This window comes from Hyperolius riggenbachi, chromosome 2 (genome assembly GCF_040937935.1).
Source record: "Hyperolius riggenbachi isolate aHypRig1 chromosome 2, aHypRig1.pri, whole genome shotgun sequence".
Lineage (NCBI taxonomy): Eukaryota > Metazoa > Chordata > Amphibia > Anura > Hyperoliidae > Hyperolius > Hyperolius riggenbachi.
Genome location: NC_090647.1, coordinates 464,523,845 through 464,548,629, shown reverse-complemented (window position 1 = coordinate 464,548,629; position 24,785 = coordinate 464,523,845). Strand labels below are relative to the sequence as shown.

The following is a 24,785-nucleotide window of genomic DNA, read 5'->3' as shown; positions in this document are numbered from 1 at the left end:
CAGGCAATCTAGTGCAGGCACATGAAGCGCCATGTACAGGCAATCTCTAGTGCAGGCACATGAAGCGCTATGTACAGGCAAGCTCTAGTGCAGGCACATGGATTTGTCTTAAGGTGCCCATTAACGGTACAATCTTTTCACCAAATGAAATCTTCGGATGCAATTTTTACAATCGAATTGTATAGAAAACTCGCTGTTTACTAAGGCAATTGATAAAGAACGATTCTTTGGTCGATGGCTAAATAGGATCACATCGATCTGAAAGTTGGATTTTATGATCGAATTTGAAGAAAGTAACGTTCAGTAAATGTGAACAATTGATAATTTCCTTCCAATTAGTTATGGTCATTCAAATTGCATAGAAAGATCATATTTAGTGAAAAATTGTACCGTTATTGGGCACCTTTAGATACATCTGGGGCACTGGCCAATACAGGAAAATAATACATGGAGTGCAGAGCCTGGCCAGGTGTCTAGTAGCAAATGTGTATTATTGCTCTCATTGCAAATGGGGATAAAATAAAATAAAAAATAAATAAAATGAAACCACTTCTTATGAACCTGTTTCAAATACAGTACAGCACCCACTAAGGGTGTACGTTAAAAAAGGGTGTTTGGTAATGTGGGCACCTGGTGATGCTGCTTGTAGAATATCAATAATATTACCCATATTCCACTACTGGGCACTGGCTAATAGCGACAGCAGAATATCGGTAATTTTACTGATATTCTGCTATTGCTTTACCCAACCCTCCTCTCACACAAACATCATAAAAAATACTCGGCCATAGGATTTATGTTCTGGTATGGACACATTCAAAAATAGAATTTTAAATACAGGTGATACCATCACCTAAAATCTATCTTCACATTAACTTGTCATAAGCCCCTTCACATTATAAATCAGTAGCGCCTACTACAGAATACGGCAATGTACTGAACCATAAATTACTAAACTACATAAACCAAATCTCCCCTAAACGGAGGTTTGTAAATACTGTATGCATTTTATGTCTGCGGTGGTGTCGCATGTTCCAGTCCAGCACAAAGCATGCAGGGAGATTTAGTCCTTCGATTGGAAGTACATCTCCTGGCCGGAACATGTACTCACACTCAAGGACTACATCTCCCAGCATGCATTGCAGCAGGCAGAAATGTGAGACACTGCTGTGGGAGCCTGAACGAGCCGTGGGTCTGGCTAAAGAAGATGGCAGAGCGCATACAGAAGGGGAGCTAGGTACAACAACACACGTTATTGCAAACCGCTCTTAGGGGGAGATTAGTTTTATATACAGTATAATCCCTTTATAGTAAACTCCATGAAAAGTAGTTCAGCATCGGTTACACACTGTATATTTATACCAGGGCTGTGGTGTCAGAGCAATTTTGGGTACCTGGAGTCGGAGCTTTTATAAACCGAGGAGCTGGATGATTTTTGTACCAACTCCACAGCCCTGATTTATACTCACATTGGCTGGGACCTGAAGACTGAGTTTAATATATCCAGAGGTTTACTATATCAGTTTACTAGAAGGAGATTCATTCTACTGTATTTATGTACTTTACTGCTCAAATCCCTTTAACATCATATCTTAACCAGAGGAATCACAAATCTAGATAGAAAGTTAGCTAGAATTCAATGTGTAACTAACGCTACTTTTGTTAATGAATTTTCCTACAAGCAGGCTCTAACAGTGGTACAATACAGAGCTTGTACAACAGTTACCATAGGTTTATCAACTGTGTATTAAGTAGCACTTAAGACTTGAGTTTGTTACATCATAAAAAAAAACATTTGTCCACAGGATCATGCAAACAGGAGCTCGGCTAGCTTTAAAACAGTCTGCCTGCGGCTGCTTAATAGTCCGATGAAACAGTATCTGCAGTTGGTACATGATCTCACATTGTATTGTACATGTTCATCTCCAGTCACAGAAACTGGTCATCCAACAGCCTATTATTATTATTAAAAAGCGTTTGAGTATAAGGATCCTTCGCTTTCGATTGCCATATTGGTATTCCCTGTTGTGCTGGAGGACACCAACTATCTTCTACCTGCTGTGCTATTAGAAGTACTTTGAAAGGAATCGAGATACAAGGAGGGAAGAGAAAAAGAGAGCTCTCCCACACAACTGCATGATTTCACGAGTTAAGAAATGTAAATTTTAGACATTTTGGGAAACCAAAAGTTCTGTCACTCTCCCTTTCCTCTTATTTGCCTTAGGTAGTGGAGTTTGCAGCCTCTAACCATGTTCACGTGAGGAACACAGCTCCTCCCGTCAGTCAGTCCTAACTCCCATTCACTGATTCTAGGTGTTGCATATGAAAGTAGGGAAAAAAAAAGGTTGCAGGATCCCTTACGGAAAAAAACGGTGTCCGGTAGTAGGCACCCAATTTAACCTTTTTGAGTGCAAATCACGGCTTCTGCAAAGCCGCGAAATGCGGCTGTGAAGGTAAAATTGGGCGTCCGATTAGCAGCAAGAAGGGCCATTTGCTGCGGAGGCCTTGCGGAAAAAAATGGCTTGTGGATAACTACATTGTTGCATTGCATAGCGGGCGCGGATCTTGCCAATTGGGTGGCTTTGTGGAGGGGGGGGGGGGGTAGCTTTAGGAGCGCGATTTAGGGTTAGGCACCCCAAGGTGTGGACTTAGGTGGTGGGGGTTTGATTAGGGTTAAGCACCACCTGGGGGGGTTTGGTCTCTCTGTGTAAGTGTAGGGTTCGGATTAGCCATAGTAAAAAAAAATTGGTAAATATCACAGATATTTTACCATCTACCCGTAAATTCATTAGTATAATATTGCTAACCTTAGCGATATTTTACTAGTGGCAACCCGGCGCCTTTTTTCCCAGGTGCCTTTATTTCATGTATGCATTGCGTATGCCTGCATGAACTACACTGTAGGAAGCTAGGACTGGGAGAATTAAGACAGCAGTCACTGTTCTTCAGAGATTGTCAATAAGATGCAATTCACTTCAACTTCCATTCACGTTTCATGTAAACTGCAAGCAGCTTGAAACTGAACCAATCAAAATAACTTCCTGTTAGGTTCGGTCCTGTCTAAAGCTGCATAAATTTGTTGTGAAATTTGACTGCAAGCAAAAGTTATTTGCATCTTAATGAGCATCTCATTGCCCAGGAGTGGGAGGAGCCCTCCACTGCACACACAACCACACTTCTAGCTATAGAAAATCGCAATGAGAGAGCCAGTAAGAGATGCAGAGCAGAGGTGAACTAGTAAGCACTAGATCTGCTGTTTGTTTTAGAAGAAGATTCTGATGTCCCACAGGGACCACAAGCCAGTCTGCAGATCATGACATATACTTCCAGGCATTACAAGACATCTGCATTTCATATTACAGGTTAAAGGGAATGTCCAAGCAAAATGAAAAAATGAGTTTCACTTACCTGGGACTTCTACCAGCCCCATGCAGCCATCCTGTGCCCTCGTAGTCACTCACTGCTGCTCCAGTCCCCCGCTGGCAGCTTGCTGACCTCGGAGGTCGGCAGGACGCATTGCGTACATTTTTACGCATTCCCGCTAGTGCAGGAACAGTAACACATACATTTTTACGCATTACTGGTTCAATGCGTAAAAATGTACGCATTGAACCAGTAATGCGTAAAATTGTATGTGTTAATGTTCCTGCACTAGCGGGAATGCGTAAAATGTACGCAATGTGGCCCACCGACCTCCGAGGTCGGCAAGCTGCCAGCGGGGGACTGGAGCAGCAGTGAGTGACTACGAGGGCACAGGATGGCTGCATGGGGCTGGTAGAAGCCCCAGGTAAGTGAAACTCATTTTTTTATTTTGCTTGAACCTTCCCTTTAATTTTTTACTAACCTATGAATATTTGTTCCATCCTTTGAATAATCATAATCCACTACTGGGAATGGAACTTTTTAGCTATACAGTGTAGGGGCCTGTCTCCACGTCAGTTCTTCTGCATGAGTTGTCTGACAGTTTTGCATTGCTGTCAATTGTTTTCTGCATTTGAAAGCGCATTCATGTGTGAACTAGACCATTGATTAAAATTAGTTCTGTTTTCCTGAGCAGAAAAAGCACAGAAATCTGACGGGTTGAGACAGGCCCTAATAGAGCATGATACATGATTGTGTCTGGTCCTTTACTAAACCTAAAATTCATCCGCTCTCTAAAATTATAAAATGCTAAAAAGCATGGCAGAGCCACAAAAGGCAGGCAGAACTCAAACACACGCGCACACACGTCGCAATGCTGAACTAACTCAGCACATTGGCCTCTTGAGCAATGCCTTCATAGTGAAAACTGCATCGGCACAGTCCTGTCAACAACTCTTACACAGTGCTTTAAATAAAAAGCACACAGTCCGATATCTGGGAATCATTTATGCTTGTAAACATTAGCTGCGAAGTGCCTGGCATACGATGAAGCTTCTGTGACTGCACGAGTGCCTTTGTTGAAGAACAGTTTACACATTATATAGAAGCTTTCAGGAGATCTCAGCGAACTGGCTGTAGACTGGATTCCGGCCAAAGACTTCAAGGGTACTAAAGGTAAAAAAAAGAGACAGACAATTGTATTAAATCACATAGATGCAGAATTTATACTAAACCACAGTGATCATCTACTAAAACATGTCTTAATGTTATGAGCCAACCTTGGACTCTTAAAAAATAAATAAATAATAAAATAAATAAATAAATGATGCTACCTGATCCTGGGGGCTGAGCGGATCAGGTAGCTAACAAAACCGCCACTCTCCACTGGTACTGTGGGCCGCACTGGCCCACTTTCACTTCTGTGACCTCCGGGTCACGGCGCTTGAAGGAGAGGTGGGGGAGCAGCAGGGTGGAGTGGCCAGGGAAAGAGCTGCCTAATGGCAGCTCAGGAAACTCTGTAGAAATGCCCCTAGCGGGCGTTTTGAACAGTGAACTTCTCTCATCTACCCTCCGAAAGAGCGACAAATATTGTCACTAATTTCGGGGAGCTATAGCGGTGGAGGGCAGAGAGCAGCAGTGCGGGGACAAAGAGGTATGCCATGAGGCAGAGAATATGCCTCTGTGTTCCATCTGCCCCCCAAGGAACCGCCTCGGGTTCTCTTTAAAGCAATCCACCAGAAGGCGTTGCAGAGCTCTACCCACAGAGCCTGCTGTTATCTTGTAATCAGGAATATTACACCCATATAAAAACATGATTAACTCCTTGAGTGCTTTCATAGGCTTAGGAAAACATAGGTCTCTGGGCTTTAAAAGAAACCCAAGGTGAGAGACCTATGGAAGCTGCCATATTTATTTCATTTTAAACAAAACCAGTTGCCTGGCAGACCTGCTGATCTTTATAGTCAGTAAGGTCTAAATCACACACCTGAAACACGCATGTGGCTTATCTTGTCAGATTTGTCATAGGCATCTGATCTACATGCTTGTGCAGGGTCTATGGCTTAAAGTATTAGAGGCAGAGGATCAGCAGGACAGCCAGGTAACTGGTATTGCTTAAAAGGAAATAAACAGGTCTGCCTCCATATACCTCTCACCTCGGGTTCCCTTCAATGCTTCCTCAATGATGAAAAAACTAAACGGCAGGTTTTGAAATGGCTCAGTGGTATGGCATTAGTTTTATCTGTGTGGTTTTACCCTAGGACAGTCAGGTGACTATGGCCAGGTTCTCACATAAAAGGTGTACAGTTCCATTCCAGTCCCGTCAATTTGCATCAATTTTCTTTAAGTGTTATGTTGGATTCCCACTTTAGCGTGTCTCATCGCAAAACGGACAGTGTTTTATATAGATGGCCAATTACTTTTCAGCCTGCAACCGATCTGGTGGATCCATTGCAGTAAGCGGACCACACTTCTGTGCAGTCCCTGATGATCCCGGACAGGCGGGTGCATTCCCCATAAAGCCTATGGTGGTACTGCATCTGCCCTGGGATTACAGCCAGACTACAGAGGACCAGCAGAGCAGACACTACACTGCCCACACCCACTGGTCGCACATGAACCAGCGGCAAATAGGAACAGAGCTTAAACAGACATGAACGGAACTGTACACATTGTATGTGTGAACCATGCCATAGAAAACGTATACACAACTAATCAACGCTGAAACAGAACTGTATAACCTTTTAAGTGTGACTACAGCCATAGAAAACTGATGAAAACTGACAGGACAGGACACAACTGAACTGTACACATTGTATGTGTGAACCCAGCCTTAGTGGTTAGTGATGTCCCTGAGTGCCAGCCAGTGCTGTATGGAGTTTGTGTGTTCTCCTATTGCTTGCATGGGTTTTCTCCAGTTACTCCAGTTTTCTCCTACATTCCAGAAAATATACTGTTAGGGCAACCTACTTGTCCCGCAAGAAAAATTAACCATAGGCTGATTATACTAGGAGCACTACGAAGGGGATGCAACTGGTGTGAACTGGCCAGAGTTTTGGGTAACATGCTGTGGAAAAAGTACAAGCGGTGAACTAATGAGTAAAACAAGTAAAAATGAGGTCACAGGGACAGGTAGTGACAAGACCATATGCAGGTGGTCCCCTACTTACAAACAGGTTCCAGTCCCGGGAGATTGTAAGTTGAGTCCTGTGTTAAACATAGTGAAACGTGGACAAATAATTCACTTTCGGTCAACTCAGGATTTGGATACATAGTATAGACCAGGCATGGGCAAACTCGGCCCTCCAGCTGTTACGGAACTACAAGTCTCACAATGCATTTGCCTATATGAGTCATGACTGTGGCTGTCAGACTCCTGCAATGCATTGTGGGACTTGTAGTTCCATAACAGCTGGAGGGCCGAGTTTGCCCATGCCTGGTATAGACTATGTTTTATAGTAGTTTTTAATGTGCTATTAAAGAGACACTGAAGCGGGAAAAAAAAATGATATAATGAATTGGTTGTGTAGTACAGATAATTACTGGAACATCAGTAGTAAAGAAAATATTCTCATTTTTATTTTCAGTTATATAGTGTTTTTTTTATAACACTGCATCATTCTCAAACATTTGCAGTTTACACACTACTCAGCATTCTAAATGTTTTTACAGAGCAGTCTTGTGAACTATTGACCTGTCCTCTGGAGAGAAAGAAAAAAAAAAAAAAAAAAAAGGATATACAGTGACAGTTGAGATAACAAGCTTCAGAAAACAGAGCTCTCTACAACTTTGAAAGTCATGGAGCTCAATGACTTTTTTGCGTAGATAACAACTGGAGTCTCTTAACTCTTCCTGTACTGGAAACAATATTAGACTTATGTCTCTGTTCCTAATGTTTTATTCCTGTACTACACATACTAATCATTATATCTTTTTTTTTTTCGCTTCAGTGTCTCTTTAAAGTGTTGTAAACTACAGGTAGTCCCCAACTTACGAACGTCTGGCTTGCAAATGACCAGCCGATAACGAGGGTGTCAGAGGTGGCGTGGGGGAACAGAGGGGGACACTGGAGGCAAAAAGTAGTTACAGGGGGTTGAGAGGGTAGAGTGTTCCAACTTAAGAATGGATTCAGGTTAAGAAGGAACCTACAGTCCCTATTGCATTAGTTAACTGACTACCTGTACAGTTTATACAAATCTAACATTTAAAAATAAAAGTGTGATAAACAGAACGCATTGTATATTCTGTACATGAAGACACCTTTTCATCTCTGAAACATTGCAATTTTTTTCGTTTGTAAGTAGGGGACTGTCTAAGCTGTGTGGAAGAGGTCGGCACTATAAAAATACTAAATAACATTTATCCAATATAAAAACAAAATAAGAAATAGCTGTTTGCACATTTCCCAACTACAAGTCAGGTCAATAAAACAGAACAGAAATGCATATCATTACAATTATGACCAATTATTCATCATTTAAATAACTTCAGGCTTCCTGTTTAGATCATGCTACATATAATAGTTTATCTGCGTGTTAAACGAGAGATGCACTTACCCAATTATTCCTGCTGGAATGAGGAGGATAATTGCTCCTAACAGGAAGGGAAAGCCTTTCATGAAGTACAGTGTGGCTGGATACAGGGAATTGAAGACAGTGGTGGCCAGTATGAAGGAGATTGCTTCCACACAAGCCACACAGGAGAACAAGGTACCTGTGGTACAGATGTAGTTCAGTGTAAGAATGGTCTACCATATCACCAGAAACTGACAAGCACTTACAGCCTAATACACAGCTAAACATACAGTACAGTTCAATAATGGTGTGTACATACACTATAGATAATATTGTAGTTATTGTGTACTACAACTTAACATACAATATAGCTAATATATAACAGTGTATAACATGTATTTGGGCCTGGATAAGACTGACCTGCTCAATTTACTTCTAAGCTTAGTCTGTCTAATGATATTTCAGTGGCAGCAGTTGGATAGAGACTGAAGTAACTGTTGTTGTTCCACAGGGCCACAAAGGGTGAGGAACAATAGCCCCCGCAACCTCATGCTTCCTGGTAAGGGGGATGGGGGGGGGGATGGGAGGTAGCTGGAGGGCGGTCCTGTACATCGGGCTCTCATTCTACCCCGTCAGGCATATTTTTCATCGACTGTATGCAACGCAAAGTGCGTGTAACATGTGGCACCATTTTCCCAATTTGTTGCGTTTCTGCTGACAGAGTGAACATAACGCAATAGTCACTGTGAATATGGCTAAAATCCACCTCAAAAGTGCAGCTTCTCTCTACTCGTTGCAGGGTACTTCCTATGCAGATACCACAATAAAGATTTGGTTTTCCCGCTCAATTCTTGGCAGATTCAAATCAAATCTGATGGGAATCGATCAAACCGATTGAATTTGGCCTAAAATTGATCAGAAATATTGACTGGACAGAAGATATTGCTCGATAAACAGCGCACAGCATTGTACATCGAATAGTGCAATGCTGCATTTGATCGATTTTTCCTGCTGGAATCTACTGATAATGGTTTTGCAGTGCACGGGCAGAACTGATCCTGATAGAGAGATAGATAGATAGATAGATAGATAGAGAGAGAGAGAGAGAGAGAGAGAGAGAAGGGGGGGAGAAGAGAGAAAGAGAGGAGAGAAGAGAAGAGGAGAGAAAAGAGAAGAGGAAGAGAGAAGAGAAGAGGAAGAGAGGAGAGGAGAGAGAGAAGAGAAAGTGAGTGTCTACCCTTAACTGTTCCTGCTGCAGTTGTGACTTATTAGCAGAGCACACTGGAGGAAATTTCCTGGAATATTCCCAAGACTGGGTAAACCTTTGACCGCTGGGAAGGCAGCAGATTAGAAAGTACAAGCTGATTTCTTGTAAACAACATGCTTTCAGGTTGCTGGTTATACAGTGCAGGTTCATGGTATGCTTCCTCTGTATGGGGACACATCACAGCTGCCCTTACCTTGCTCACCATCTTCCACCAGCTTGGACAACTTGGACCGGATTACAGGAGTTGTAGCCATGGAAAAGAACCGTAACCCATATCCTGCAAGGCAAAACAAGACTGCTTAACCAAACATAAGATAACCAGCATCATTTACCTTTCATACACATGCGGGGCATAGGCGCAATCTAAAGGTTTAGATATACCTCCCAGCAATACGCTGGTGAGATGCAGCAAAAGGCATATCCCACAGCAATCTCTGGTGAGGTGCAGCATAGAACACACCCTTTGCAATACACTGATATGCAGTATTAGGCTCCCTGCACGCGATTCCTATTTTGAATCGTTTTTTTACACGAGATTCTGATTTTGAATCTTTTTTTACATGAGATTCTGATTTTTAATTGTTACTGCGTGCTGCATTTTTTTTCTGTGTTTTTCTGTTGATAGCATTCAGGGAAAATATGAATTGCAAATTGGAATCAAAATCGGAATCGCAAATCAGATTTGCAGTGTGCAGGGAGCCTAAGGGATACCTCTCTGCACTGCACTAGTGAGATGCAGTATAAGGTATGCTACCCCGCAATATACTGGTGAGATGCAGCATGAGGCATGACAAGCTGCAATACACTGGTGAGATGCAGCATAAGTCCCACCTACACGCAATACACTGGTGAGATGCAGCATAAGGCACGTCACATCACTTGCAATACACTGGTGAGATATAGTATAAGCCACCCTCCTTCTGCAATATTCTGGTGAGCTGCAGCATAAGGCATGACTCACTGTAATACACTGGTAGATGCAGCATAAAGGCCAGTACACAGACTTAAAGTGAACCTTAAGCCAGAAAAAAAAAATGAGTTTTACTCACCTGGGGCCTCTACCAGCCCCCTGCAGCGAGTACATTTGAAATTGGCGCTGGTAGACTTGGGCGCAGGATACAGCGGTATATAGCTGATCCTGCTTCTGCACAAGTCCGGGCCGATTTAATTACTATTCCCCCTCCAGGCCGCCATAGATAGTGGGGGAATGAAATAATTCGGCTTCCAGCGATTGCTGGAGGCCGAATTATTAAGTTTTTAAGCAACGTCGGCTCCGTCTTCTGACGGCCCCGGCGTTACTCACTGAGCGCTGCTATAGGAATGATTCCTATTGTAGTCTATGGAGGTGCCGGCTGCGCCCAAATCTAGCAGCGCTGAAAAGCACTGCTCCGCCTGCAGCAGTCCTGTGCCCTCACAGCCACTCACTAATCCTCTGGTCTCCCGCTGCCAACTAGTTTCGTTTTTGGCGTCAGGACTGGTCACGCGTAGCTTTTTCCGCATTCCCGACTGTAATTAGTGCTATTGCAGGAATACGCGTTGCCGCATTACGCACGCATAGATATGTGGCAACGCGTATTTTTGTACGCGGTGCGGCCCGCAATAGAGCTAATTACAGTCAGGAATGCGGAAAAAGCTACGCGGGGCCAGTCCTGACGGGCCTGTCGGCAAAAACGAAACTAGCTGGCAGCGGGGGACCAGAGGATTAGTGAGTGGCTGTGAGGGCACAGGACTGCTGCAGGGGGCTGGTAGAAGCCCCAGGTGAGTAAAACTAATTTTTTTTTTCTGGCTTAAGGTTCACTTTCAGTTGGCTGAGGCGGCGGATAACTACTGCCAGTAATCCGTGATGTGTAGAACAGTCCCCAAACGCTGCTAGGTGGATCAACTTGGCTGAGCAATGGCAAATAGCTCTGTTGCCGCTTTAACCACCCACTGCATGACGCAACATTAGCACCGCTCCACTGTCCCTCCCCCTCCCCCACTTCGCAAAAGAAAATGTAGTTACCGCGTAAGCTAACTATGCTATTGTACAGTGCTGGCCCTGCGATAGGTGACATCTATCAAGTGTGTGAACAGCTTTGTCCCCCTAAAATAGATTGGTGAAATGCAGCATAAGGCACCTCCTCCTGCAATACACTGGTGAGTTACAGTATAAGGCACGCCCTCCTGCAATACACTGTGAGATGCAGTATAAGGCACACCTCCCTGCTGGTGAGATGCAGCAAACGGCATGGCTCACTGCAATACACCCCCTTCACCAGATTGGCCTATGAGCGGGCTATGATTGCAGGTATAACAGACCATAAAAACGTGATGTAACAGGCCTCACTCAATTCAAAACTAAAAAGCAAAAACATCTGTTGCTAGAATTCCAATTTACACAGTTGCCATTATAAGAACATTTCAAAATGTATCTTTAAACAACTACCTAAGCAAAGCATAGAGGTATGTTCATGCTGGATCCAGAAACCTCTGTGCATTTTCCATGCCTCTCCTTGTTTGCCCAAAGCCAGTGTCCCTCCTTGAAAAATCTGACTTTTGGCCAAGGTCAAATTTTCACATAAGAGGCAAGATTGCTACAATGTTCTTTCCTATCACCTCCTCTTAAAGGACTTCCAATGCGTGGGGGATTCAACAGATTTTACTCACCTGGGCTTCTTCCAGTAGTTGTGTGCAGGCGCAATACACACCAGATGATGTGGACGTGCAGGCGCAGAAGAGCTGGCCCGCCACCATCATGTGCGGCCAGAGGGACAACGCGGAGGACAGGGGCTGCGGCGAAGGACTGAGACAGTTGATAAGGGCGGGAAGAAGCCCCAGGTGAGTAAAAGCTTTTTAATCCCCCACGTATCGGAAGTCCTTTAAAGGGAACCCAAGGTGAGAATAATATGGAGGCTGCCATATTTATTTCCTTTTAAGCAATACCAGTTGCCTGGCTGCCCTGCTGGTCATCTGCCTCTAATACGGTCAACCATAGACCCTGAACAAGCATGCAGCAGGTCGGGGGTTTCTGACAATATTGTCAGAACTGACACGATTACCTGCATGCTCGTTTCTGATGTAATTCAGTTCACCACTGCAGCCAAATAGATCAGTAGGACTGAAAGGGAACTAGTATTGTTTAAAAGGAAATAAATATGGCAGCCTCCATATCACTCATCTCAGGTTCACTTTAAGGGGAATGCATGGGGCGGGGAAGAGGAGGGGGATAGGAGGAACATTGTTGTAAGCCTGCCTCTTCCTGTATGATTTTCTGATCAAGTCAAATTGTTAACATTTTCATGGAGTGATTACGAGGACCACCACAGAGATATGTGCACCCAGCATGAACACACCTCTGTGCTTGCCTAAGGTAGTTTTGTCAGGTCAGGTGTGTTCTCTCTCTCTCTCTCTCATTTTTTTTTTCCTTGATTAACCACTTCCCGACCGCCTAACGCACAGGGGCGGCTGGGAAGTGGAGCCCGCAAGGACCAGCTCACCCACAGAGGCGGCGGTCCTTTTAGGGGCATGGGCGGATCGATCGCGTTATCCGCGACGCGATCCTCCGCCGGCGCCTGTCTCCACTCACCCGTCGCAACATCCGCTTCCGTATGGCCGGCGGGATGTTAACCCCGCGATCGCCGCATACAATGTGTATAATACACTTTGTAATGTTTACAAAGTGTATTATACAGGCTGCCTCCTGCCCTGGTGGTCCCAGTGTCCGAGGGACCACCAGGGCAGGCTGCAGCCACCCTATGTCGCACCCAAGCACACTGATTTCTCCCCCCCCTGCCCCAGATCGCCCACAGCACCCCTCAGACCCCCCCCTGCCCACCCCCCAGACCCTGTTTGCACCCAATCACCCCCCTAATCACCCATCAATCACTCCCTGTCACTATCTGTCAACGCTATTTTTTTTTATCCCCCCCCCCCACCCCTCAGATTCTCCCCAGACCCCACCACCCCCATAGATCGCCCGCAGATCCGACGTCAGATCACCTCCCAAGTGCATTGTTTACATCTGTTCTCTCCTCCAAACACCCACTAATTACCCATCAATCACCCCCTGTCACTGCTATCCATCAGATTAGACCCCTATCTGCCCCTAGGGCACTCAATCACCCGCCCACACCCTCAGAACCCAGCCCTGATCACCTCGCCAGTGCATTGCTTGCATCTATTCCCCCCTCTAATCACACCTTGAGACACCCATCAATCACCTCCTGTCACCCCCTAGCACACCTACCCATCAGATCAGGCCCTAATTTGCCCCGTGTGGGCTCCTGATCACTCGGCCAAACCCTCAGATCCCCCTCAGACCCCCTTCCGATCACCTCCCCAGTGCATTGATTGCATCTATTTTCCCCTCTAACCACCCCCTGAGACACCCATCAATCACCTCCTGTCACCCCCCTAGCACTCCTATCCATCAGATCAGGCCCAATACAACCTGTCATCTAAAAGGCCACCCTGCTTATGACCGGTTCCACAAAATTCGCCCCCTCATACACCACCTGTCATCAAAATTTGCAGATGCTTATACCCCTGAACAGTCATTTTGGAGAGACATTTGGTTTCCAGACTACTCACGGTTTTGGGCCCGTAAAATGCCAGGGCGGTATAGGAACCCCACAAGTGACCCCATTTTAGAAAAAAGACACCCGAATGTATTCTGTTAGGTGTATGACGAGTTCATAGAAGATTTTATGTTTTGTCAAAAGTTAGCGGAAATTGATTTTAATTGTTTTTTTTTTCACAAAGTGTCATTTTCCGCTAACTTGTGACAAAAAATAAAATCTTCTATGAACTCACCATACTCCTAACGGAATACCTTGGGGTGTCTTCTTTCTAGAATGGGGTCATTTGTGGGGTTCCTATACTGCCCTGGCATTTTAGAGGCCCTAAACCGTGAGGAGTAGTCTTGAAACAAAAATGACCTGTGAAATCCTAAAGGTACTCATTGGACTTTGGGCCCCTTAGCGCAGTTAGGCTGCAAAAAAGTGCCACACATGTGGCATCGCCGTACTCGGGAGAAGTAGTATAATGTGTTTTGGGGTGTATTTTTACACATACCGATGCTGAGTGGGAGAAATATCTCTATAAATGACAAATTTTTTTTATTTATTTATTTTTTTTTACACACAATTGTCCATTTACAGAGTTATTTCTCCCACCCAGCATGGGTATGTGTAAAAATACACCCCAAAACACATTGTACTACTTCTCCCGAGTACAGCGATACCACGTGTGGCACTTTTTTGCAGCCTAACTGCGCTAAGGGGCCCAAAGTCCAATGAGTACCTTTAGGATTTCACAGGTCATTTTGAGAAATTGTTTCAAGACTACTCCTCACGGTTTAGGGCCCCTAAAATGCCAGGACAGTATAGGAACCCCACAAATGACCCCATTTTAGAAAGAAGACACCCCAAGGTATTCCGTTAGTAATACGGTGAGTTCATAGAAGATTTTGTTTTTTGTCAAAAGTTAGCGGAAATTGATTTTAATTGTTTTTTTCACAAAGTGTCATTTTCCGCTAACTTGTGACAAAAAATAAAATCTATGAACTCACCGTACTACTAACGGAATACCTTGGGGTGTCTTCTTTCTAAAATGGGGTCATTTGTGGGGTTCCTATACTGTCCTGGCATTTTAGGGGCCCTAAACCGTGAGGAGTAGTCTTGAAACAATTTCTCAAAATGACCTGTGAAATCCTAAAGGTACTCATTGGACTTTGGGCCCCTTAGCGCAGTTAGGCTGCAAAAAAGTGCCACACGTGGTATCGCTGTACTCGGGAGAAGTAGTACAATGTGTTTTGGGGTGTATTTTTACACATACCCATGCTGGGTGGGAGAAATAACTCTGTAAATGGACAATTGTGTGTAAAAAAATTTTTTTAAAAAAAAATTGTCATTTACAGAGATATTTCTCCCACTCAGCATCGGTATGTGCAAAAATACACCCCAAAACACATTATACTACTTCTCCTGAGTACGGCAATACCACATGTGACACTTTTTTGCAGCTTAACTGCGCTAAGGGGCCCAAAGTCCAATGAGCACCTTTAGGCTTTACAGGGGTGCTTACAAATTAGCACCCCTCAAAATGCGAGGACAGTAAACACACCCCACAAATGACCCCATTTTGGAAAGTAGACACTTCAAGGTATTCAGAGAGCGGCATGGTGAGTCCGTGGCAGATTTTCATTTTTTTTTTTTTTGTCGCAAGTTAGAAGAAATGGAAACTTTTTTTTTTTTTGGTCACAAAGTGCCATTTTCCGCTTACGGTACTTGTGACAAAAATTAATATCTTCTATGAACTCACTATGCCTCTCAGTGAATACTTTGGGATGTCTTCTTTCCAAAATGGGGTCAGTTGGGGGGTATTTATACTATCCTGGAATTCTAGCCCCTCATGAAACATGTCAGGTGGTCAAAAAAGTCATAGATGCTTGAAAATGGGAAAATTCACTTTTTGCACCATAGTTTGTAAACGCTATAACTTTTACCCAAACCAATAAATATACACTGAATGGTTGTTTTTTTTTTAATCAAAAACATGTTTGTCCACATTTTTCGCGCTGCATGTATACAGAAATTTTACTTTATTTGAAAAATGTCAGCACAGAAAGTTAAAAAAAAATCATTTTTTTGCCAAAATTCATGTCTTTTTTGATGAATATAATAAAAAGTAAAAATCGCAGCAGCAATCAAATAGCACCAAAAGAAAGCTTTATTAGTGACAAGAAAAGGAGCCAAAATTCATTTAGGTGGTAGGTTGTATGAGCGAGCAATAAACCGTGAAAGCTGCAGTGGTCTGAATGGAAAAAAAGTGCCTGGTCCTTAAGGGGGTTAAAGCCCTAGGTCCTCAAGTGGTTAAGGACCTGCTTACACATTAGCACTGAAGCAGTGCTGTAAACAACTCATCAGGCTTCAGGTGGGGGCGTGGGAACTGGCATTACTGGACATGGGCAGGAGTTTGGTGCTTTCCAAATGGTAAGCCGCTTATGAAAAACACAGAAGTGTGAAAGATACTAAACCCCATCTCCAAATAGCCATCCAATAGCGGGTCAGGCAGCAATTTTGGCGTGTTTGCGCTTTGCACCTGCACAGAACACTCCACACCACATAGGAGTGATTGACAGCAGCGCTCGCGCAGGAATAGTAGAGGACGACCTCGCAAAGCTGCAAAGAGAGACATGTCGGCTGCAAGGGGCTGGAGGAAGCCCCATGTAAGTAAAGCTTGCCTAGGTTAAATTGCCTGACATTTCCTTTAAAATATAAACCACTTCAAAAGTGCTGGAAAGTTCTCTGAATAACGCTGCAAAAATCACTACCATTAGCACTCGCCGACTGCGAGTCCCAGCCCTTCTGTTTCCTATTGAATAGCACTCTGCCCTGACACATCTGATCTCTATTTACTTCTGAGTTCAGCCAGTAATAGGAGTCCAGATGAAGCCTGAAAGTTTCACAGCATTTTCTAAAAAAGAAGTTCAGCAAGTTCAAGAATTCAAAGCTAGTAGCTTCACATCACAGGCAGCTCCAGCATTCACATTTAACCACCATAACCTCTCATACAGACTATACAGGAAACCACAGTCACAGCTTCTCAGTATTCACCGTAGCATGTGATCTAGGAAAAGCACAGCTGCATGGGGGTATTTTTCCCTTGAAAGATATGAGGGTAGCTGTTTTAGATGCTCAAATACTGACCCGGTTAGGGTAGACTCTATAGACATGCTGCTTGGCTACAGCCGAATAGCAAGTTCAGTTCTATAAAGAAGGGAGGGAGAACAGTGGGCAGCAGTGGAGTGGGAGGTGCTGAAGGATACAGTTGTTTGCATTTGTCATTCTGTGATCCTCTATGGTGGATTGGTAAATGACACTGTAGGGCACCTGTTCTATCACTAGATTTCTGCCAAAAACCATCAAACTAGCAATTGGTGACCACTATCGGGAAAAATGTTAAATACATGTGTACACGTACTGATAAGAAGAACATTTATCCCAGATTAAAAATGCACTATTAATTTACTTTTCTCCTAGGTTTCTGTTGCTTACAATGGGCAGTAAAAATCTGTCAGGTTTAGGACTAGTTTATCCCCCCATGGAGGATTCTCAGGGGTTTTCTTTATTTTCAAAAGTATTTACTGAACGGTAATTGGTCAGCCAATTGCCAAAATAGCGTGCAAATGAGTAGGTATGCTGTCTGACACCTCTGTAAAGATCCTTTCTGGGGATTAGTTTGTAAATAATTGAGGAGAGATTGAAAATCCCCCATGAAGACATGGACTAGTCCAAAACAACTGCCTACTGTAAAGGTGCCCATAGACCTGACTATTATGGGCAGATTCGACAAAGGGACAAATGTATCTCTAATCCAATCCAGTGTTCTCCCCAGGCTCTTTTAGCCAGGTGCTCCACCCAGCTAGTTTTAGTGAGCACCCGACTCTCAACGGCTCACCTCCTCCTATGCTGTAAGCAGAGTTGCTCACAGAAGCACCGGCCCTGCATTCTCTCATCTTGTCCCACCCGGCTACTTTTTCATGCCACCCGGCTGGAAAAAATTCTGGGGATAACACTGGAATTGGATTAGAGATAAATTTGTCTCTTGTCGAAGCTGATCATATATTACCGGCCAATTCCCGTTCCATTTCAGCATGAAATCTTCAGGGAATCGTCTGAGCATGCAGTGTCTGCACCACCGATTCCACCTCAATGCATAAATGTGCACCCCTCCCCCTCAATGTGTGCATTATACATTACCTGTCCTGTAGCAGCCTCCGCTTGGTGACCGTCCATGCCGGGTAACATCCGCATACAGGCTAACGGCGCATAGTGTCTGACGTCAGTGTATGTGGAACCCGGAGAGATGGATGGAAACGGCGTGGAGGCTGACACCGGACAGATCATGTATAAATGCACACACAGACATTTATATATACACACATTGCGGCAGGGGATTCTTTGTTTCGTCGCCGTACCGCCGCGCACCCGACCAACCAACTTTGGCCGACATCTTGCACAACTGACCATGCGACTAATTTCCATCCCAAAAATGGTCAATTTGTCGGTCAGGCATCCACTTGGCGGCACCGATTTTCATCCAATTAGTTTATAATAATCAAACATAGCAAAGAAATGAACAGCGCTACTTAAAAACAGATGAGTGCTTACCTGCAAAAAAGTGCACACCCCACTCATGGGATTCAAATACACAATGAGCATACACATGACCTGTCTACCACTTGGAGGATGTTAGTTTCCGCTAACAATTTGCAATTTGTTAGGTACTTGTCCCTCCCACTGTCGAAGAAGTCTTTCCTCCATGGGAGGGGACCTAACACTAACTAAATTCTACCTATACATATGCATAGCCTGGGCGCGCTACCAGTAAAATTGAGAATTGCGCAAAAAAAGTGGGATCAGCGCATCACCAGGCCGCCTCTGAATGGCCTCAGCTCAGAGATGCGCTGAGCCCCCCCAGAAACTGCAAACGCACCTTGAACCCAAACAGAGGCTCTGCATATACACCAAAGGAAAACTATTAAGTGGGAGCAGCTGACCAGAAATAAATCAATCAAACATAGCAAAGAAATGAACAGCGCTAAGCGGAAACTAACATCCTCCAAGTGGTAGACAGGTCATGTGTATGCTCATTGTGTATTTAAATCCCATGAGTGGGGTGTGCACTTTTTTGCAGGTAAGCACTCATCTGTTTTTAAGTAGCGCTGTTCATTTCTTTGCTATGTTTGATTGATTTATTTCTGGTCAGCTGCTCCCACTTAATAGTTTTCCTTTGGTGTATATGCAGAGCCTCTGTTTGGGTTCAAGGTGCGTTTGCAGTTTCTGGGGGGGCTCAGCGCATCTCTGAGCTGAGGCCATTCAGAGGCGGCCTGGTGATGCGCTGATCCCACTTTTTTTTTTGCGCAGTTTATAATAATCGACTTGGATGGTCGATCGGCTGCCAAGTCGCCTGATGTATGGCCACCTTAAGTGACTGGCACTGAGGCCCTAGCACAGGACTGCTGTGTGGAGCTGGTCTTTGCGAAGAAGAATGCAGTAAAGTTGTGACTTGCTTCTACTGAGTACATACTGAAAGACACTGTATATTGATCTGGAGTCACAAAGCATACAGACAACAAAGTCCACAAGATGCAATCAGAAACAATTAACACTGCTGTACATTGACCCCCAGAGCACAATAAGAAGTGTCTAATTGTATGATAAAAAGTACCTCATTCAAAGAATTCAGCCTGGAGAATGTAGGTCAACACACCACAAAACTCTGTATCTTTACACAGACGTTTATTGTTCTCATTTACAAACCGGCAAAAGCTGAACACACTCTGTTTCCTCAGTGATGCGTTGGTGATGGTAGTGTTTACCTTAATCATTACAAAAGCTTACCTGGCACTCGCTAAATTCACAAATTAACCCCAATGCTAACATATCTACAAAAGCCAATGGGAAAACTATTAACCCCCCTGGCGGTTTGCAAAAAATCCGCCAGGGGGCAGCAAATCTTTTTTTTAAATTTTTTTTTTTTTTTCATGTAGCGAGACAAAGTCTCGCTACATGATAGCCGCTGCTCAGCGGCATCCCCCCAGCCCCTCCGATCGCCTCCGGCGATCGGAGATCAGGAGATCCCGTTCAAAGAACGGGATCTCCTGGAGGGCTTCCCCCGTCGCCATGGCGACGGGCGGGATGACGTCACCGACGTCGTGACGTCAGAGGGGACTCCGATCTGCCCCATAGCGCTGCCTGGCACTGATTGGCCAGGCAGCGCACGGGGTCTGGGGGGGGGGGGCGGCCGCGGCGAGAGGAATTGCGGCGGATCGGCGGGTAGCGGCGGCGATCAGATGCTACACGCAGCTAGCAAAGTGCTAGCTGCGTGTAGCAAAAAAAAAATTATGCAAATCGGCCCAGCGGGGCCTGAGCGGTGCCTCCCGGCGGCATAGCCCGTGCTCAGCACGGGCTTACCGCCAGGGAGGTTAAAGGCCCAAACACACCCATAAGATGGGTGTGAACCCACTTACATACATGCTTCACTGTGCCAGCCTTAAGGTACCCATACACTCAGCAGGTTAGCAGCAGATAGATCATCAGATGGAATTCTTATCTGATGTGTAAAAGGAAAATTTTTTACTACAATAGAATTCCAATAGATTTCAGTTTGAAATCTATTGAAAAACGATCTGATGGCATTTTTTTTGCCATCAGATTTCCATTAGGGCCAATGCAAAATGATAAGCAATCTCAACAGATCGACCTAGATTTTCCACCCTGCCAGTTCGATGGAAATCCATCGAAATCGATCTAAATCGGCCGTCGATTGGGCGACCGATTTGCAATCGATCTGGATCGATCGGCCAGAAAATCGGATGAGTGTATGGGCCCCTTAACTAATGTCCTCACTCAAGTAACTCAGCTCTCAACACACACACACACACACACACACACACACACACACACACACACACACACACACACACACACACACACACACAGCATGGCCGGATCATCCCTGACTGTGCATGAGGAAGGTTATTACGTGTGGTACACAAAAACATCCAGGACTTCAAAAAAGCTTTTTCTATTTGACCTAATGCAGAGTGATCCTATGCAAGGTGGAAGGCTGTTTCGGGTGTATTTTACAAGAGGAGAAGTGGGCAGGGCAGAGGGGTAGAAAAGTACCAAGGCTCTTCCAGTCTGGATAGTGTAATGGTTAAGGGCTCTGCCTCTGACACAGGAGACCTGGGTTCGAATTTCTGCCTGTTCAGGAAGCCTATTCAGTAGGAGACCTTGGGCAAGACTCCCTAATGCTGCTACTGTCTATAGAGCACTTCCTAGTGGCAGAAGCTCTGGCGCTTTGAGTCACCCAGAAGAAAAGCGCAATAAAATGTTTGTTTGTTTTTCCCCCAAAGCAATGACACTAAAGACAAGGGTAAGTAGTTGATGGTAGATCATTTTACCACTTCACAACTGAGGTTTTTTTTCCCCTTATTAACCAGAGCAATTTCCCCGTCAGTGCTCCTCCCTTTCATTCGCCAATAACTTATCACAACGAAATTATCTAGATCTTTTTTTTTTTTTCACCACCAATGAGGTTTTTATTAAGTGGTACATTTTGCTAAGAATTAGTTTATTCTAAAAGTATTTTAACGGAATAAAAAAAATAAAATAAAAAAAGTTTTCGGCCATTATGGTTTACTAATGGGTAAATAAAACATGTGAGTTAATTATGGTAGCATATATTATTTTAAATAATATATGCTACCATAATTAAAACTCACATGTTTTATTTACCCATTAGTCCCGATTAGTACACCATTTAAATTATGTCCCTATCACAATGTATGGCGCCAATATTTTAACCTTTTGGGGACCAACGTAGTTTGAATCTACATCTAGCAGGTGGTGCTGCCGCCCTGACTGGACGTTGATTCAACGCCCACGCTAACGAACCGTCCCGACACTACACAATCGTGCTCATCAGAGAGGGGAGATTAAGCTGTCATATGACAGCTCACTTCCCTCAGTGATCAGCAGCCATCGCGTATGGCTGCAGATCACTATGATCGCCGGCGAATCATAGTGATCACATACAGAACTGCGGTAGTAGGGGGGAAAAGAAGAGGATCCACTCACCTTCCTGCTGTTCCGATGATCGGCGCTCCCCTCCGCTCTAGCCGGCATCCCTGCTGTATTAACGCTAAGTGCTTGATGACGTCATCAAGCCGTGACCCGGGACTTAGCGTCAGTATGAGCCGGGAAGCCAGCGAGAGTGGAGGTGTCTACAGCTGCTCATTGCTGGAGCCCGGGAGGTGAGTAAAGGCTGCCATCAATACAGGGCCACCTGGTCACCCAGGGGGGACCATACCAAAGTGCCCACAGTAGGGAGCCGGCTGCCTGACCCCCCAAACGCTCCCCCCTTTCCCCGCATGTAAAATGCCTGGTCCTTAAGGGGGGGGGGGGGGTAGGCAGCCGGTCCCAAAGGGGTTAGTAGGAAACATGCATTTTTTCAGTCTTGCTTCCATCACTATTTACAAACCCATATTTTCAAAAACAGCAATATACCCTCTTAAAGAGAACCCGAGGTGGGGATCGTAGAAATAAATCTATACACAGAGGCTGGATCTGGCTATAGTGCCCAGCCTCTGTTGCTAGTTGAATCCCCACCAAGTCCCCCCTGCGCTCCGCTCTCCCCCATAAATTACAGCCGCGCTGGTGACACGGAGCGTGTCGCAGTGGGCTGTATTTACCTCACTAGTGTCACTCACGGCGCTCCCACGCCTCCTGCAGAGCGCCGGTCCCCGCCCACGTCCCTTCCCTCGCCACTGATTGGAGGGAAGGGATGCGGGCGGGGACCGGCGCTCTGCAGGAGGCGGGGGGGGGGGGGGGAGCGGCGTGAGTGACATTAGTAAGGTAAACAATGCCCAAGAGCGCGGCCGTAATTTATGGGGGAGAGCGGAGCGCAGGGGGCACTTAGGGGGGGATTCACCTAGCAACAGAGGCTGGGCACTATAGCCAGACCCAGCCTCTGTGTATAGATTTATTTATACGATCCCCACCTCGGGTTCTCTTTAAGGTAACTATTTTTTTTTTATTTTTTTTTTAAATGCTAAAAACTTTTATTAGGGTGTTTATAGGAGAGTGTGGGTGATTTGGAGCTAAAGTGGACCTGAACTCAAAACTCCTCTCTGCTCTAAAAAAGATAAACAGCATAATAACCTTTCTTTGGTACAGCTGATACAAATCCTAAAATAAATCTGCACAGTTTATACTTCCTGATTCATGGAAGCAGACATATTATTTACAGCCTGTACTTTCAAATGGGCTTATCTGCTTATATGCCATAGGCAGTCATGTGACAAAATATTACAAGTAGTGATTAGACACAAATTAGGGCTAAACACAGGCTAAAGTCTTCAGGTTCACTTTAATTTATAATTCTGTGTAGGTCTTTATATTAAAATAAATGTGTGTAGGTGTAATTTTAATATTTTGGTCACAAGATGTCCTCACTCATTTTCTTCCTGCTGCGTACTAATAGCACGCAAACTGGAAGTAATGTGTGCATGGCAGTGTTCTCCCCAGAGCTAATTAGGTGGGCTGGCCGCCCGGCTGATTTGAAGCCCCGCCCACCTGTTATGTGCTCGTCTGGGGCTTCTAGTAAACTTCACATAGGAGCGCTCCATTGTCTGCTTTCAGTCAGCGCCAGCCTCGCACAATAGCAAAGGCTGACACTGTACACTGAAGGAGCACTCCTCTGCCTGTCAGCTCAAGTGTTCTGGTGAGACAGGGAGGGATTGGCTGGGCGGGTTGTAAGGGGCGGGACTCCTGCTCCGATTCTTCCTACTGCTCTCCAAGTAATAGGATGTGTTGTATTACGGTGCCTCTCACTCTCGTTAATGAAACCAGAGAGAGCAGTAAAGCAAAAAAAAAAAAAAAAAAAAAAACACGTCTACACAGCAGCAGCTTCCAGGAGTGAGATGAGAGCCACGTGGGTCTCCGGGACAGCCTAAGAGCGGCTCATGTAGTATCTCCTTCTCCTCCAGACTGCAGGTAAACAACACGCCTGAGTAGTTGAAAACGGCAGCTGCACGTTTAATCCAGCTGGAGGGAGACACGGAGATCAGAAGTGATGCCCCTTCAGACCTCTGCATGTTTATTTACTTTGTTTTGGGGGGGGGGGGGGGGGGGGAAGGGGCAGAGGAGACAGCCATGCACAGCACCCACCTGCTGTGTGCGTTTCCCACTGGCCCCAGCTTTGTATCGTGTCTGTAGTGCTGCCCCTCCCCCTGCACACTGGGGAAACTTAGTGGAGCTGAACTCTTGCACAGGACAGAAGGAAAACAGAGAAATGCACCCTGTATTTAGACAGTTTAGCCTGTCTAATTTGACCTCTTTCTGTGTCACATGACTGCAGATAAGCTCATTTGAAAAGCCCCGAATGTTAACATGTCTGCTTCCAAGAAAGCAGGAAGTGGACACACTGCAGATTTATAGCAGCATTTGTATCAGCTGTAACAAATTTTTCTTTAACCACTTTACCCCCGCCCGTACGAATTTCTCCGTCCCTTTTTCCATCCTTTAACCCCTAGGGACGGAGAAATCCGTACTTTGCGCACTCCCGCCGCTGCCCGCGCTCCCGCTCGTAAACACGCCGCCGCCCGCTCGCCCGGAGATCAATGAACGGGAAAATCCATTCCCGTTCGTTGATCTAAGCCCCGCAATGATCCGCTGCTCTCCGATGAGCAGCGCGATCATTGTGAAAAGTAAACACTTACCCAGCCTCCAAGTACTTCCTCCAAGCTTCCGGAAGGACGCTTGGAGGTCGCATTAAAACAAAAAGTTACTGTGGCCATCTTGTAACCAAATAGTAAAACTACACCCTACACATTTTTCACATACAGATAAATTACTTTTACACAAAAAATTAACTCATTACCTCCCACACTCCCAATTTTTTTTTTTTTGTAATTAAAAAAAATAAAAAAAGGTACAATAAAAAAAAATACATAATTAGTTACCTTAGGGACTGAACTTTTTAAATATTTATGTCAGGAGGGTACAACACTGTTACTTTATAAACTATGGGCTTGTAATTAGGGATGGACGCAAAACTGAAAAACTGATCGTTTAATTGTGATAAGTAATGATAAA

The 24,785-nt window shown here is 44.8% G+C and overlaps 1 protein-coding gene across 1 annotated transcript in view; it reads right to left on the bottom strand.

The window, feature by feature from the left end:
* Window positions 1-4,353: 4,353 nt before the first annotated feature.
* The window catches only part of SLC46A1 (solute carrier family 46 member 1), a 48,837-nt gene continuing 28,405 nt past the window's right edge, over window positions 4,354-24,785 (bottom strand). Inside the window, exons 3-5 of the mRNA XM_068265919.1 lie at window positions 9,335-9,418; window positions 7,917-8,073; window positions 4,354-4,530 (exon numbers count right to left, since the gene is read on the bottom strand). Coding sequence (XP_068122020.1) covers window positions 4,473-4,530; window positions 7,917-8,073; window positions 9,335-9,418 — 299 coding nt within the window. The 3' untranslated portion in view covers window positions 4,354-4,472. The remainder of the gene's footprint in view (window positions 4,531-7,916; window positions 8,074-9,334; window positions 9,419-24,785) is intronic.